The 17,371-nt window shown below is 36.2% G+C and overlaps 2 protein-coding genes across 9 annotated transcripts in view; one reads left to right on the top strand and one right to left on the bottom strand.

The window, feature by feature from the left end:
* Positions 1-8,361, bottom strand: part of Mbd5 (methyl-CpG binding domain protein 5) — a 358,857-nt gene extending 350,496 nt beyond the window's left edge. Inside the window, exon 1 of one of the 2 annotated variants that reach the window (XM_029474046.1) lies at positions 8,267-8,361. The gene's annotated coding sequence lies outside the window, so the exon portion shown is untranslated. Of the gene's footprint in view, positions 1-7,633; positions 7,715-8,266 lie in introns of those variants that run through there. The other variant, XM_021182635.2, reaches the window with a different exon arrangement.
* The window catches only part of Orc4 (origin recognition complex subunit 4), a 47,692-nt gene continuing 37,870 nt past the window's right edge, over positions 7,550-17,371 (top strand). The window contains exon 1 of one of the 7 annotated variants that reach the window (XM_029474054.1): positions 7,550-7,691. Coding sequence is in view for 3 of the 7 variants with exons in the window: in XM_029474055.1 (XP_029329915.1) it covers positions 15,570-15,597 (28 nt within the window). In the remaining 4 variants the exon portion in view is untranslated. Of the gene's footprint in view, positions 7,692-7,826; positions 7,858-8,363; positions 8,384-8,544; positions 8,700-15,379; positions 15,598-17,371 lie in introns of those variants that run through there. The other 6 variants (XM_021182675.2, XM_021182667.2, XM_021182656.2 and 3 more) reach the window with 6 other exon arrangements.

Raw genomic sequence — 17,371 nt, 5'->3', positions numbered from 1 at the left:
AAAGTATTAAAAAAAGTGAGCCATATATATCTTTCAATAATACTGTTGAAAGATTTTTACTAGCAGTTTATTCTATATAAATTTTCATTTTTCCTAAATAATACATTTATATTACATGTATCCGGATTTTAGCAAAATCATGTCTATAATATGTACATTAAGTCTATGAATAAATGAAGTAAAACAGAATTAGGAAAATGCAATAAATTTAGCAAAAATGGCTACTAAAATAAAAAACCTAAATGCACATACAATTTTGACTAGTCTCAATCAGCTATACAAAAACAGATAAGCAGCTACAGAAGTACTAAATTCATTATACCTTTATTAAAAGAAAACTAAACCATTTAACAACATACTTAAAACACAGAACCAGAACGAGCAAAAGGAACAAGATAGAAAGCATGTAGGATTAAATTAAAATCTGTCATTACCACCTAGACTCCTTTCAGATACATAAAAACCCTGGAAACGTATGACTCCTAGTTTATGTGGGAAAAGCAGCATGACATTCTGTTCTTTAAACTAGAAGCAGGACCCGAATCAACTGATGAGCAAAGCAACCCCCCAGTATAGAATGGGAAAAGTTAAAATAAACACACAATCAAACAAAAAAACAAAAAACAAAAAGAAAAACCTTGGACCATTTAAGCAAATAGTTAGGCTTTATTATTTTCAAAAGAAATTGTTACAAAAATAAATAGAAAATACTATATTATTGCTTGTTTTATATATCTGTAAAAGATGTAAATGCTAACACTTCCTATATTAAAAAAATATATTCTTGGGAGCTGCAAAATCTAGCAAAGCCGACTGCAACACAAAATCATCACAAACATTACCAGCAATCCTTTTAGCTGGTATGGGCTTGCTGATACACAGTGAACTAAACACTGTAGCTTTAATTGAAATGTGAATGTTATAAACAGTTAGATGTCTGGCTCTGGCCAGCATTCTAATGCCATCAGCAGCACGGAGCTGGGAAGCATAAACAAACCTTTTAACTAGATTAGTCTCTAAAATGGCCAAGAAATCCTTTAGCAAAAGCTCCATTGTGATAAATGTAGGAGGAGGAAAATAGTTTTGGAATAATGCTTTAAAAAAATAAACCCTGTCTCTACTGTGTTTGTAAATATTTTGCTATGTAATATTTAATAATGACAAGCTCTATATTTGATTTTTTAAATAAAAGTCCTTTTCTCTTTCCATTTTATGGCACTTTCACTTTAATTAGCAAATCCCAAATGAAGAGAAACAACTTAAAATGTCAGTATTTTGTTTCCTTGACCATGTTTTTTGAACCCTATTTCAAGAATGGATTAATAGTTATGGCTAACATTTTTGTACTTGTAGTAATAAAAAACAATAACCATAGCAAGAAGAAGAGATGCAAATAAAATATAAGACTGGGTCTTAGGAAACATTTCCTTATTTATTTCTAGGTTCTGACATACAGACATCCAGTTAAGAAGTATGGTAACAAGGTAGGATCAAGAATTTAGGTTTAACCGTAACAACAAACCAAAAAATTTCCAGATTACTAAATCTGTTTACCTAACAAAAGTTTTAGTAAAAAATAATTTTTTCCACAAATTTTCTACCATGCAAGGTAGGTTGATAGTTTATTACATAACTCATTTTATTCCTTGAAGGTAATATATTCTAATAATTTGTTTAATGCTATGGAATTTAATGAAAATTTCTCTAAGACAAAGCTTTACAAGCCAATCATGCTACATCAAAATTTGTCATACCCAACTTTGAATGAAGTACAAGCTTTGTAGTTGCTTTGACATCATTAGCAATTTTTATTTCCTGTATGCCAACCTATGTTAGAAAATACAGATTGTGTGTTAATCTATAAATATGTCACCTCTTTTTCTCTTTGAAGACTTACACAGTTATTTAAATATTAAATTATTATGTAATATACTTATATCTCAAATAGAACTGATAAAAGAGTTAGAATTCTTACTTTTAACTTAATTTTAGGTTTTCTAAAAAAAAAAAAAAAAAGAATTTTGGACCACAGACTTATTCTCTCCCAAGTTTAAAAAGTTTTCTCATATGTCGGGGAGGGCATGGGGGAATTTTGGGATAGCACTGGAAATGTAAATGAAGAAAATACCTAATAAAAAATATGTGGACTTAAAAAAAAAGTTTTCTCATATGTCAGATAGCATTTGTAATTATCTATTCTGAGCTCCAACAGAAACAGAGTTCCTTAGCATTAAATGTTTTCAAAGAATGGAATACTGCCCATTTGATGACAGTCAACCTGAGTAGACAGTATGAAAATGCATTTACTAAGAAGGAACATAAAGATTAATGAACAACAACAAAAAAAGTATTCTTTTTCATTAAAGAAAGCAACAGAAGCAAAAAAAGCCAAACAAAAGAAAAATCAACTCTTACTGGTTAAATTTAAAATCTTTTAACTTTTGAAGATGGTCTTCAATACCCTGTTGTTTTGTGGTATTCTACCAACAAAATGAATGTATGTATAAAAACTGTTAGAAGAAATATCTTGCTACATACTGTTGTAGCCTCCAACTTAACTTCATTTAGCAAAACACTGCATGTAACTCCATGCATGTAACAGGAAGTTGAATATGAAGAATTCTGAAATATTTTGCTATGTAAAGAGAAGACTGGCTTTATGATTTAAGTGGCACAGTGTTCTGTATGACAGAGTGATGCTTTTTGGTTTGTTTGTTTGTTTGTTTGTTTCTATCCTTATACACTGTGAAAAATTTTCCATTATCTTACTTATAAAGTTACTGGAGCCATTATTCTATTAGTTCTTTCCATGGCACAGATTGATAAACTCTTTATTATGATTGTATTTTGAATTAACTACCCTATGTCTAACATAATATCGTATAATAATTTAATACTCCTTGGTTGGTAAACACTTTCCACATATGGAACACGACACAATAATGCAAATGTAAAGACTGAGTAAAACTGATATATATTCACTAAGGTGCTATACATTTCAAAAAAATAATGAATACTTCTAGAATAGAAACCTAAGAATGACTGTGAAAGACTTAAGAATTTATCAGTTAGTCTATTCACTTCTCAAAGGTATTAAACTAGCCAGAAGAGGTATCCACCCCTTTTCTTCAACTGTGAATCAACACTATTCTAAAACATACACAGTCGAACCTGAGGAGCAAGTGTAGCTTTTGCTCTCCAGGGTACTTTTCAATTATGATTTAAAGCTATTACAGAAACCGATATCAGAGTCTTTGCTTTCTAAAGAATTCATCTATTGAAAAAGTTCTAACTCATTTTATTAAAACTATAGAAGTAGTATCAAACATTGCAAATGTTTAAGAAATAAAATGAGAAACTTTTTCATGAGGATCGTGAAGTAATATGTACAGTATATACTAAAAATCCCAAAACTCATACAAAGTTGGTACTAATTTAGTGAACTTCAATGATATTGTTATGAATTGCTTAAAATATGGTACAAACACTCAAAATGAAAATGTACACCTTTAATATCTGCTATATGAGGTCTAAATATATACTGAGGGCAAACTATGAAATCTGGAGAGAACTGTCTTTTTTAATTTGAAAAAAATTAATAAACATTTTAAATTATCTTCAAGTTAAAGAATTATAGTTAGAATAAAACCCAGCAGCGGTAGCCACATAGATAGCTTTATAGTCTAATAGATGAATTGTGTGTCAATTGAAAACCCCTAAAGTACAGTATTAAATAGAAATTTTCTTATATTTGTCTACTTTAATAAAATATAGTAATATAATCTCCTAAAATAGGCATTGTTCTAACAGTACTCATATGGTCAATATTTTTTGGTAAAAAAAAAAAAAATAAAGATTTGACCAATACATCTGTGGAATACAATTATGAAATCCGTTTACATGGAGTTGCAGAGACTGTCCTTGGTTTCAAGTGCCTAACATATGCCTGAGAGACGAAGATACTCTATAGATGTTTAATTAATAACTAAGAACAATCTACTTTTCACATACATTCAAAATGCCACAAAGTTTACAAAGATACAAAAGTTGGTATAGGCTTTCTGGCTGACTTCATGGGGTCCCACTGATGACTAGATGTAAATCTTCACATCCATAGAAAACTGGAAAGCTGATAATCCTCTGGGTAAGAACCAAAAAAACACAAAGGGACACATGTCACCTAAGCAACAACTGCTTCACAGAGCTGCCAAGAACAGCGTAATAACCCCAGCTACTCAGGGCACCTGAACAAGTGGCCGTCCAAGCGAGAGTTATGTCATCTCATAGTCAAAATAAGCCACTTCTGTCAAATTCTATCCTGATGAGGACTCAAAGGGAATGCGTTTTTAATTCTTTGAACACTATACTTTTTAACAGCATTTAATTTGCTTGTTAATTAGGAAATGTGAGAGCCATAGCAAACATCAAGAAAAAAATTCTGAGGAAAATAAAAAACTTCCATGTATTAAAAATTGTATCAATAAGGAGGGAAAAAGGAGAAGTTAATTTTATACTTCTTAGTTGAAAAAATCAAATAGATCTATTTTTAAAACTAATGTGGATTATGCCAACCACTTGGCCCTACTATGCACCATGTTTGCCATGAACGAGGTTGCATACAAATTCTCATCAGGTGAACTTTTGTCCTTAAGTGGTTCATTAAGTCAAACTTGCAAGTAAACATTTATAATACTAATTGTTGTTGTAAATAGGGGTTCTCAAAACAAAAGGAAGAAATAGATTTGCTGAAATGATTCACTGGAGATCTGAGGTAGGGGATCAGCAGTTGAGAAAGTAGGATTGATTCTGAAAGGTAATAATCCACAAGCAGTGAAATCAGCACTACTTCATTGTCATGGGCAACAACGAATTCCGGTAGCTTTACAAATGGGCAAATTACAGTTCTAAAGTCATATACCTTCACGTTCATAGAAAAGAACTAGCTTAGACAGGCATATTAGCTGCTCACTTTTCCTCCCAGGACAGAGGAAGCAGAGGGTAGGTGGATCTCTGGGAATTAAAAACAACTCTGGTCTAGATATGGAGTTCCAGATCATAGACTCAGTCTTGAGAAAAGCCTATGTATACTACTTTCAATAACTACATATGGAAATAGGCATGAAAATTTCATTTCTGGCATAAATAAATAAATGAATAAAATAACAACAGCAACAAAAACAAACAAACAAAAAACCAACCATGGAATCCTTCAATTCTTCAGTATTTCTAAATATCACAGCACATAAAGAGTTAGGTAATATGACCTCAAAGGTATTATCTAGGTGAAAGATTATCTTCCTAAAATATCAACAGTATTTAACACTCAGAATATAAGTCATACTAAAACTAGAATAAAAGGTTTTTAAGTCATGCCATTATCTCATTAACAGAAAATGCAGAGTCTTCTAACCAAAGTAGGGGTTATGTAGGAAACAGGTGAATAGGAGCGCTTCCAAAGGAACTAATGCAAGGTATGGTAGCACTGTAACCCCACTGCTCACACGGTTGAGGCAGGGTGGCATGTGCTCACGGACAGCCTCAGCTAAGTATCTGAGACCCTGTCTCAACAAAAAGGAAACACAAAGTAAGCACAGGCATTAAATTCAAGATTGAAATTTTTTACTTAGCTGCCTACTAGGCCAACACTCTCCCAACTGTCTATACAAGCTGCATACTTATAATTCTATCTGTTACATTATGGTTAGGAGTTTTGAAGAAGACAAGAAATCTGAGGTGGACCAGTAATAGTATTACTATGGGAGAAACAACTTGGGATTAGCACTGATTTCTGCTTCAGTGAAACAATCACATTTCAGAGAAAGGTGAAAAAAAGTGTTCAAATTCATAACAGAAATCAAAGAATAAGGACCATACTGATTACTGCTATAGTTCCCCACTCTCTGTGTAAATGTCTACTTTTATATATGGTTGGTAATTAAAATTTTACTAGACAAGTTCTACGTATGAAGTGCTTTTAGGTTACTAAAATATGCATATATCATGTTTTGGCTTTACAATCAAGCAAAAAATGTGAAACAAGAAAGGATCATCACAGTGTAATACTACGTCAAAGATCACATGCCAAATGTCTTTATAGATTTATTTCTTCAATCCTTTTTGCTGATTGAATGACTGCTTTTCTATTGCTGACATAAATTATGGAATCAAAAAAACCAATGCGGTTTTTATAAAGTGAGAGAGAAGCATACAGATAGAATATGAATGTGTGTATCCATTTTCAAAGAAGGCTAAAGAAATGGATAAATGAAACAAAATATTACCTCCTAATGTAAGCTGTAACTATGAGGCCTACAACAGAAATCTATTTTTAGTACTGCTGGAATAAAATTTGGCTCTCTATTTTGAAATATAGGTATAATATATAAATATAAATAAAATATAGCACTATAAAATGAAAGCCATAAGAATATATCATATAGGAATACAAAATAGTTATTTTTATCAAGACTGCTATTCTATAAATCTAAATCTAGATTTACCTTTCGATTGTAGCCATCTATAACAAACTACAACTTCATGATTTTTTTTAACTCATTAAAGTTTATTTTGGAAATTTATTTTGTTACATATGATGTGAACAATTTGTTCACAACAAAAATTGAGATGAAAACCTCTTCTCGATTTACAACAGTAAATAAATAATTCAGTTAAAACTGAAGTGATACCAATCCAGCAAAATATTGATGGGGAGATCTGGCCTTGTATGCAGCAAGAACAACATAAAGTTTTCAATGGGGATTACTCGTTCAGACAAGTTACAACGATTAGAGGGGGAAAAGTTAGTTATGAAATATCTAATATTTCCATGTTGTGGAAAATAAATACCAGAAAGGTGTGTGGGAAAAGAGAATACCAATGGCATTTAAACTTTAAGCATTTTAAGCTTTAAATATATAGTCAAAATGAAGCAAATATTTTTTACAAAAAAAAAAAAAGAGAGAGAGAGAGAGAGAGACAAGTGTAAAATCCAACCAAAGGCCTTATGAACTAAAATTTGAAATTCGCTATGCAATTCAGACAAAATGAAAAATGGAGAAGCTAAACACCTAACGTAAAACCAGTCAAGTCTTTCAACACTAAAGTCAATATCCAAGCCACAGACAGAAGCAAAGAGAGAGAAACACTCAGGTCTACAACTGGTTAAAGCAGTTCCAGCACAATTCAGATCCCGACATTTTCCCACTCAGAAACAAATGCAGGCAGCTTTTCCTGAGGAAAGAGGGGGAAAAAAAAATCTCTCCAAACGTAATTTTTTAAGTGACATCCAGAAAGTATGCCTCTTTTCTGTCTCTTTCCCTGGCGCCTCATTGGAGGAAGGAGGGGGTTGTTTTTGTATTCTCCCCCAGTGAAGCAAGACACAATCAGATGTTAGCTGGAGAAAGCACTTTTGACAACAGCAAATAAAAATAAAAGTGTCCTTCCTTCCCTGACAGGGTGGACACCCCACCTCACACACCCCTCCTCACTCCGGCCCCTCCTTCACTCCCCCCCCCCCAGCACCACCCCCTCCTCACCCCGGAGCTCCACTGCGTATGAGGTTTGGTGCTACTGCTGCCCCGGAGTGAAAGTCAGAGCCAGAGGAAGGCAATGGAGCCCCCACAGACACACTTACCTTTCCTGCCCCCCACTTTTGAGTGCCTTCCCTGGAGCTGTGGAGGATGACACAAAGGGTAATAAAGGGGGGGAGTGGAGGAGGAGGAGGCGAAGGAGGAGGAGGAGAGCTGGGGAAGTGGCTGCTCCCGGTGTAGGGAGATGTCTTCAGCCAGGGCCAAGCAGCAGCAGCAACAGCAGCAGCAGCAGCAGTAGCAGCAGCAGCAGCAGCAGCAGCAGCCAAGGGTCTGTGTTGCTAAGAGGCTTTTGGTCTCTTTCTCTCCTTCTCTCCCGGCCACAGAGAAGGAGGGTGGAGGGGGCTCTGGAAGCAGGCGTGTGGAGGGCTGAGCGGGTAGGAGTCGTGGATGGGGGTTTTTCTAAGAAGAAGAAACTCCTCTCCTCTCTCGGGCTCAATTCCCCCACTCGGGGCTCAGAGCTGGAGGGTGGGGGAGGAACTCAGCCGCCTTCCCCCCACCCCCCCTCAATTCAAGGTTGAAGTGGGGTAAAATTAGTGTCCTGTCCCTTTAAAAATAGAAATAAAAGGTGCCCCCCCTCTGCCACTGCCTCTCTCTTCATCATCAGCTGCTGCTGCTGCTGGGGTCTCTCTGCTTGGGGGGGAGGGGGGGCTCAGGGAGACGAGACGGGAGGCACTCACTGCGCATGTCCCGTTCTGACGGGAGGCTGGTTGGTGGACGGCAAGGAGGAGGGGGAGGGGAGGAAATGAGATGGTTTTCCCAGAAGGCTCCAAGGCGCTGGCGACCCGGAAGACATTGTAAGCAGGGGGTAGCGGGGCGGGGGCGGGAAGAGGGAGGAAGTTGCTACTCTTGAGCAGCCCCAGCTGCCTCCTCCCTCCTCTGGGAGAGCGGAGGGACGGAAGTAGGCGGGGACCGACCCGAAAGCAGGTCACGTGGTGGGGCGGGGCCGGGGCGGGGCCGCCGAGGCGGGCCTGTCGCCGCGCATGCTGGGAGTTGCTGTGCGCGCCGGGCTGCGGTAGGTGCAGCTGGGATGAGAAGGTGGTGAACATCCTTTGGTCCTCACCGACGGCGGCGGCCGGCTTTGCCCGATTTAGGCAGGCTTGACTGGGAGAGGTAAGGCTGGTTTCGTAGGCGAGGTGAGGGCCGCAGTGGCCACGGGCGGGTGGACAATCTGAGGGGAGTGGGAGGCTCGTGCAGGCCCGGTAGGCCTAAAGCAGGAGGCCTGCGCCTGGCTCTCGGCTTCCCCGAGCTGCTGTGGACGAAGCGGGCACAGAGCTCAGCAGAGACGGGCTACAGAAGGCTTTTGGTTGAGGAACATGATTGGGCAGTGTTGAGAGATCGGGTTTTCTGCAGAGAGAGAAGCACTACCTGCTTTAGAGCGTGCGACCTATTTGGAAAAACCAAACCAGATGTGTGCCTTTTGATCAGCTTCTACGGTAGCCTTGCTCATACTGGCTATGGACACATCCTGCCTTCCTGACTTTTCTGTTTTCCTTGGGATTTTGGAGAAGCTGTAGGCATGTAGGCAAGGAACGGGCAGGAAAGGTCTGAGTGAGGGCTCCCTGCATGTTCTCTGCCTTAATGCTGCAAACACAAAAGACTGCCCGTTTGAGGATGCTTGGGATTGTGCGGTCTTTCATACCGAGTTTTGTCACTAAAAAAGAAAAGCCTTGAAATATTCTTTTCTTGTGGAGTTAAAGAGAAAGCTTTTTATCTTGGTGTTTCTTTTTTTATAGTGAAATAACGGCTTCTTTTCCATTTTAACTTTCTTCGTTAGTCTTTTAGCTGGTTTTTGTCAAGATACATTGGAGGATTATTACCTCGTCTTTAATAATCCAAGTTACATAAAAAATTCAAAATCGAAGATCTTCGCACTTACTTTTACTTGGTCTTAACAATTTTAGTTCTGCTCAGTAGGAGTCAGTCTGTTAAAGTTACACATTTTCCAAATTGTTCTTGGTGCAAGTCTATACAGTACGCTCTTTAATGTATCCATTGCACGGTGCTTTTTTTCCCCCTTCGTCCTAGGGAGGTAATTATGTCAGATGGGCTCAAAACAAAACTCCAGTACCCTTAAATTTTATTAGAAAACCAAATCTCAATCTTGTTATAGAAAACTATTATGGCCTAGGTAAAACTTTTAAGTCCTGTTTTGTGTAAGGGCCTAAATGTGTGGGAAACTGCACATAACACAGATGTAGGGAACGACTTTAGCATACATCACTTGTAACCACTATGAATCAAGAACCAAAACATGGGTAGCAGCTGGCAGGCACAGGCCCACAAATTCCTTCCAGGCCGCTCTTCCTCTGGTGCCACCTTACTATTATCTTGATTCTTGTGATTCACTGCTTTTCTTTTAGTAAAAACGTATGTCAGCGTTTCTAAACAAATTCTCAATTGGCCTCTTTTTATCTGCTTGTAGGTAGGTCCGTCCCTATTAAGTCGGACCCTTTATTTGCTTGGCTGAGATTTGACCCTGTTAATACATTTTGCTGTAATTTATATATTTTCGTTGTAGTGTAAGAGTTTCTAAGAAATAAGCACTGTTTTTTTTTTTAACTAAGCCACCATTAGTCTAAATGGACTTTGACTTGTATTCATTTCTTTACTACTAAATGATCTACATAGCTACATAATAATGATCTGAGTAGCTACATAATTTTTATATGAATATAGCTATGTATTTTTATGAGTTGTATGTGGCTGTCTTCATTCAGTGTCACCAAACATTTAGACTGGTATGCTGTCTTATCCCCCGGCCTCAGGTGTGAGTGATCCTTATTTGTACCATCTCACCAACAACTAACTTTTAATTTTGCCAATCTGATGAGTGTAGTTTTATAATTTGCTCTGTGTTGAGTAAAGTTCTGTACTGGTGATATTGACTGTTTTCAGAAACTTACTGGCAGTTTGAATTTATTCATTCAGAAATTGTCTTTTAAATCATCCTTTTAAGTCTTTTGTATAGTTTCTTTTTCTATTTTGCTGTTTTCCACAAGGATTTATAGCATTGTGGCAGATAGATAATCTGTTCTTGTAGTAGTACTTTCTTAGTACTTTTTTTTTTTTTTTTTTTTTTTTTTTTTTCTTTTCGTTTTTTCGAGACAGGGTTTCTCTGTGTAGCCCTGGCTGTCCTGGAACTCACTTTGTAGACCAGGCTGGCCTCGAACTCAGAAAGCCGCCTGCCTCTGCCTCCCAAGTGCTGGGACTAAAGGCGTGCGACACCACCACCCAACTTAGTGTTTCTTTCTTAATTTATATGTTGTTATTGTTTCTTGAACTTTCTATTTAGCTTTAACTCCAGGACATAGGGCTTCAACTTGTGCTAGACAGTATAATTGCCACCAGCCCCATGTGACTTTTGAGCACTTGAAATGTATTGTTATAGGTAGTTTGACTTACCGTAGGAATTTTATTTTAGTCTTTTGTTGTTTCATTTTATATTTGACAAGTGTGTAAAACACCTCAGCTTCTCATTATATTTGCTTGTTAAAATTTTAACTACTTTCACTTTTTTGCTTTATTAAGTATACTAGAAAATGTTAAATTAATTAGGATTTACATTTATGTTGGACAGCAATATTAACTATAAATATTGACATAGATATTTCTACATCTTGGCCACTTTCTTCTGATTAATGTCTTGCATTTCTAACTGTCTTTTTGGCATCCTTTTCCTTTTCTTAGGATAGTCTGCAGAAGTTCCTTAATGTATTTAACCAGTTCTCTTATTTCTTTGCTTCAAAGCTCTTGTTTTGCCTTCAGTTCTGAGGAATTATGGTTTCTTACAGCTTTGTGGATAGTTTTCAACACTTTGAGGATAACATTCTATTTGGTTTTTTTTTAGCTTCTCTTATTAATTTGCAGAAATTCCCTCTAAATCTAATTCCTGTTGCATTTAACGAGAATCTTTTTTTTTTTAATACTTTGTTAGCTATGGTTTGTCTGCTTTTTTACTCTGATGAGGGGGGAGGTGGAATTCTTGGTCATGCTTTAGAGTCCTTCTGGATTGTTGTATCAGCATATCATTGTCTTTAAAAAACATAGAAGGAAGTGTTTGTACTTACCTCCTCTAATTAAACCTTCACTTTCATTGTTGATTCAAAGAATTCAAGGTTATAAATTTTTTTGAGTGTGTTTTTGCTGACTTATAATATGTACTTATTTCTCAGGGGAGTGCAGCAGTTATATCCTTTAGGAAATTAGAGGAATAGGTAGGTATGGGATAATGGTGTTTTTGAGAAATAACACTTTACTAGGAAAGATTCCTAGGGTTACTATCAGTCATAAATCGTCTATCTAAATCTTGGATTCCTTACTATAGACATAACATTTTACAAGACTTAAAAATATGTTAAAATCTTGCCATTTTCCCTTATCCTCATTAGGTTGCCCTTAATTTCTCAAGGTAAGCTGGGTAGTTTCTGAGTACCCATTTTGGTGGACCTTGAGCTGTGGTGTTGTACCATAATCCAGCAAAGCCTCAGTTGACTCATCCTTTTTATTAGGCAGAAATGACTGGATGGAGCTTTTCTCTGACTCTCTTCTTTCTAGATCCATGTAATTTTAGATTGCTTTATATCTCTTATTGTCAAGTGTGTGCACATGTCTGTGTTTTGGCTTCAGCAAGATGATCTGTCCAGTTTGCCTTAACCATAACTTTAAACCTCATATACTCTTTTTGTTGTTGCTTTAAATGAAATAAGTTCATGATTTTTGTGAATATGTGGCAAGGATATGTTGACCAGTAGCAGTTGTTTAGGACTAGAAATTACAGAAATACTCAATAGCTATCTATCCAAAAGTAAGGTATCAGTGAGAGAATAGGCGTGCTCTGGTTTTTGGTTTTTCTTTTAGCATCCTTAACCACCTATGTCAGTAAAAATATAAAATTAGTTTGGCTTTTTTAGTATATGTAAACAAATATATTGTATATATGTAAACAGATTATATATTGTATTTTACTTTTCTTTTGCTGCCAAGATTTAACTTCATTGGTACATTAAGCTATAATTCATCCATTTTCGTTACCATATTACTGATATCTCTTACATTCATATATAGTGAAAAGATATATAAAAGGCTAAGATATTTGTATTAAAAGCTACATCTACATCATCTTTAATAATTATTCCTAAAATTGAAAAAGCAATATTATTTGAAGCTTAATAGTAGAAGAATTAGATAAAATAACTGAAAGATGTTCTGAGACAGGAAACTGACAAGTACTTGACCCAATATTATAACCTTCCTGGGCTAAGCAAAATGCCAAGTAAAGAACAAAATATTTTAGTCTCAACTGTAACAAAGAGTAGTGAGGTGGTTTTAAATATAAACCATGTAGAAGTACATCTTCTTTTGTTTGTGTGTTTTGCTTTTTTGTTGGTTTTTTAAGACAAGATTTTCTTATGTAGTTCCAGGCTATTTATAGACTCCCTGTGTTGCCTAGGCTGGCCTTGAATTTACCATGAATCTCTTGGCTTTAAAGTCTAAAATACAAAATTAAAGCTTGAACTACCATAAAAAGTAGTGATTTTTACCTTTGAAATTATTGCCTTATAACAAAAACAAAGTGTTTCAAAATATTTTGTCGTTTTAATATCTAAAATGTCTTCTTGTACCCCAGAGGTAAATTTGATTAGAGTAAGTTCCTACATTCCTGCTAATAAACACTGTCCAATCTTCTCTACTATTGACCTAGTTTCTAGTATGAACTCTTGCCTTAGTAAGTTGTATTTGTTTAAGTCCAGAATTGACAATGAAATTGTCTTTGTATTATATATTCTGAGGAAAAAAAAATCTCTTGTGACTGTCCCCTATTAACTTTCCTCAGACATCGGACAGCCATTGATATGTTGTCAATGTTTCTGAAGCTTTGCCTCTTTTGTCATTTATAGAGTTGAATAATACGTTCTTCTTTCACTTAGGAGTAGCTATCTAAAGTTTATTCCTGGCTTTTCATGGCTTCATGGCTTTATAGCACAGAAATAATCATTGCAGGGCTATACCAGTTTATCCATTCTATCAAAGAACATACTGCTTCTAAATTTCCATGATAACTAATAAAAATTCTCGGTGGGTATGGTAACATGTAGTTTTAATCACAGCTGTACAGGTACTTATGTATTAAATAACTTGAATTTGGGAGTTCCAAATGAGTATCAATCTCAAAGAAAATAAATACAGCCGTAAGTTTCTTATTGCTGTTGTAAAATTGTCTAACAAAAGCACATACACTCAGCTTCAGGTTCTAGTCTTATCATGACAAGAAAGTTTCAGTCAGCAGCAGTGACTTGAGAAGTCAGATTCCATCCACTCTCAGAAGCAAGAACCAGTGAATTAATAATGCAATGTTGCTAGGGTTCAGCGCTTTTTATACTTGAACAGATCAAGAACGCCAAGCCCAAAGAATTATCTCTCTCACACTGGTGGGTGTGGCTGTTAGCATGAACGTGAGCACATTTACATATGCACTTGACATGTGTGCAAATGTGAATATATTTTAATTTGGAAATTAGGTTTATTATAGGAAAGCAATAGCATTGCATATTTTTTATGCATAAACAACATAATAGGGATTATGTGATGTTTAAGGATTTTATACATAGACAGTCATAATATCTGTGAAACAAGACCATTTTTTCCCGTTATATCTGTGTCTTTGACTTTTCTTACCTAACATTTTATAAGACTTACTATACCATTTGAAGTGTAAAAGTGCCACTTCCTGGGTCAAGTGTATTCAAACGACCACACTAGCTCTAGATATTTTTCTTAATATTTATTTACAATGTCGAAAAATATTCTTGTCCTACTTTGCTATATTTTTTTTTAAAAATCAAGGATCAGTGTTGTATTTTGTTGAATGGGAGTTTTGCGCACTTGTTTACAAGCATTTAATATTTCCTTCTTTAATACTAGAGGATTACATTTGGTGTCTCACAAGACTTGGTATGGGTTGGAGGCCTGACAGCAAGCAAATCTATAGTAGATTTTATGTTTATCAAGTTCAGATTTAGGATGTTTGCCAAAAAACAGATAAAAAAAGCTAAAAGTTCTTGTGTCTTTGCTCTTGTTCCTATAAAGTTTTGCTTGGGTTTGTTTTTTTTGGGGGGTGATGTGGGGGGAGTTTAAATAAGAACTTCAACTGGTAATGGAACCTGCTTAAATGTATGGAGGTAGGGAAACATTCTATATTCCTATCATTAGATCTCAAGTTTTGTATTTGTCCCAGAACTACCTAGTAGAGGCTACTGAAGTTGGTTGGTTGTCTTCCTGGCAATTAGGCTTTCTGATAAAGTTCTAGTTAAATACTGTTAAAGTACTTTTTTCTGAAGACAAGTCCTGTTAAGAACTGCAACATATTCTGTGATTATGTTACTTCTAGAGAATATGCCTGCCACAGAAAGGTAGTTTTTCTGAGTGATATTAGTAGAATTCCTGAAGATTAGTTTAAGAAAGTGCTTAGACTTCTAAAGTGTAAGGCTTGGTTTTTCTGTAAGTTTTCTTGTTTGTTTGTTTGTTTGGTTGGTTGGTTGGTTTCGTTTCGTTTCGTTTTGGTTTTCAAGACAGTTTCTCTGTAGCCTTGGCTGTCATGGAACTCCTTTTGTAGATCAGGCTATCTTCAAGTTCAGGGATCCACCTGCTTCAATCTATCTAGTGCTGAAAGTAAGGTATGCACCACCATGTCTGGCTAACCTCTTTGCACCAAGAGCATTCAGGCAGTGACCTGAAACCATCTTTATTCCAGTTTCTGCTCTTGCTCTATTACATTGAAATCCTAAATATCTGCCAGTGTTTCTCCATGTAGGAAGAAATTGTTTAACTTGTTACCTTAGTATTCTTGCACTAACAGTTGTTTTCAATGTATTTGCAGAGTTATTGAGCTATGCTGGTCATTGACACATTTCAGAGGTGTCATGTAGAACTGTTGGTTGTTCCCTCCTTTTGAAGCTTGCATGGCACCTTCCGGTACTATGAATGCTAGTCCCTAGGGAGAGGCATTCAGGTCAGTTCAGACTCAGAAATCTCTGGGCCCTGTTTCTTCATCAGGTCTCCTGCTGTCACCAAGAAAAACAGCAGTAGGATGTTTGTTTTGGGAATCTCCTAGACAGCCCTGGCCAATAATTCAAAAGAGGATTTCTCTTGTCTGCTGTTGGGGTTTTCATTAGATGATCTTTGGCTCTTGGGAGTACTGTCAGCACAGTTAAAAAATTTTAACCAAGCACGTGAAAGAGTTGTATAATAAGATACCGATGAAAGAAATTGAAAAAGAAAGAGACCAGAAGACCACAGGATCTTCATGCTCATAGATTGTTAAGATTATGATAGTGAATATTGCTTTTCTACCCAAAGCCATCTACAGATTCAACACAATCCTCATCCAAATTCTAACACAATTCTTCACTGAAATTGAATTAACAATTTTCTGCCTCATGGAAGTGCATACACTCTCCTTCAGACAGGATAGCCAAAACAATCCTGAATTTAAAAAAAGAATGCTAAGGTATATCGCATTCAGGTAGTGATATTGGCTTGAAAGCATACACATTGACAAATGGAGTCAAATTTGAGACCCACATCTAAGTACGTACAACTATAGACTTATTTTCTGGAATAATACAACATTGGAGAAAACACAACATAGCAGTAAGCTATGCTGGATGTAGAATAATGCAAATAGATCCATATTTATCAACACAAACAGAACTCAACCCCAAATGGATCAAGGACCCCAGCATAAGACCAGACAACCCTGATTCTGATTGAATTATTTGGCCACAGGGATTGACTTTCTGAGCAGGATACCAATAATATTAGCATACGTGCTAAGACTAACACACTATCCCTACGTGTCTAGTAGAACTTATATCTAATTGGACTTAGGACACAAATTATTTTAGCTTGTTTCACTCACTGAAACCTTTTCTTTCTACTTGAACTATTTTAGGTAGTTTTGGTGGGTACAGTATATAAGACGGCATCCAAAGTCTTCTGGCTTTAAAGGTTTCCGTTGATAAATCAGCTATTGTTGTGATACATTTCCATCATAATTAACATGTGGTTGTCTTGATTTGTTTCTTACTGCTTTCAGTACTCTCTTTGTTCTGTTTAATGTTTTAACCATAATATGCCATAAGGACCTCTTTTCTAGTATTATTTGGTGTTCTGTATACTTCTTGTGTCTGAATATCTTTCCTTAATTTGGGGAGATTTTCTTTAATCTTTTTTGTTTGTTTGTTTGTTTGTTTTTAGACCTGAATTATTTTGATTTTGAGTTCTCTTTTATCTATGTCTGTAATTTAAGATTAGATCTTTTCATGGTGTTCCACTGTTCTTGTGTGGTGTCAACATTCCCCAACCCCCTCATTTTCTTTGCCTGAATCGTTCAAGCCTTAAATTCTGATAATTCTGTGTTTTCCTGTTCTATTGTACTAGAAAGACTTTCCCTGGGTTTTCTACTTGGCTATTAAGTTTTTCATTTCCATCTTTCTCTTTGCTGAATTCCTGGGTTCTTTGTCATTTCGTTCACCCATATACTGTGTTTTCTTGAACTAAGCTATTAATTAAACCTTATTGTGTAGGTTGTGGTGGTCTTGCATAGAACAAAAATGGAAGATGTACTGTAAAGAATGATTCCAGCTGGATGGATGGGTAGGAGAAACATTTTGTATAAAAGAAAAATATTAGCCGGGCGTTGGTGGCGCACGCCTTTAATCCCAGCACTCGGGAGGCAGAGGCAGGTGGATTTCTGAGTTCGAGGCCAGCCTGGTCTACAGAGT

This window comes from Mus caroli, chromosome 2 (genome assembly GCF_900094665.2).
Source record: "Mus caroli chromosome 2, CAROLI_EIJ_v1.1, whole genome shotgun sequence".
Classification (NCBI taxonomy): Eukaryota; Metazoa; Chordata; class Mammalia; order Rodentia; family Muridae; genus Mus; species Mus caroli.
Note: the sequence above shows the minus strand (reverse complement) of the source record. Positions and strands in the feature narration are given on the sequence as shown.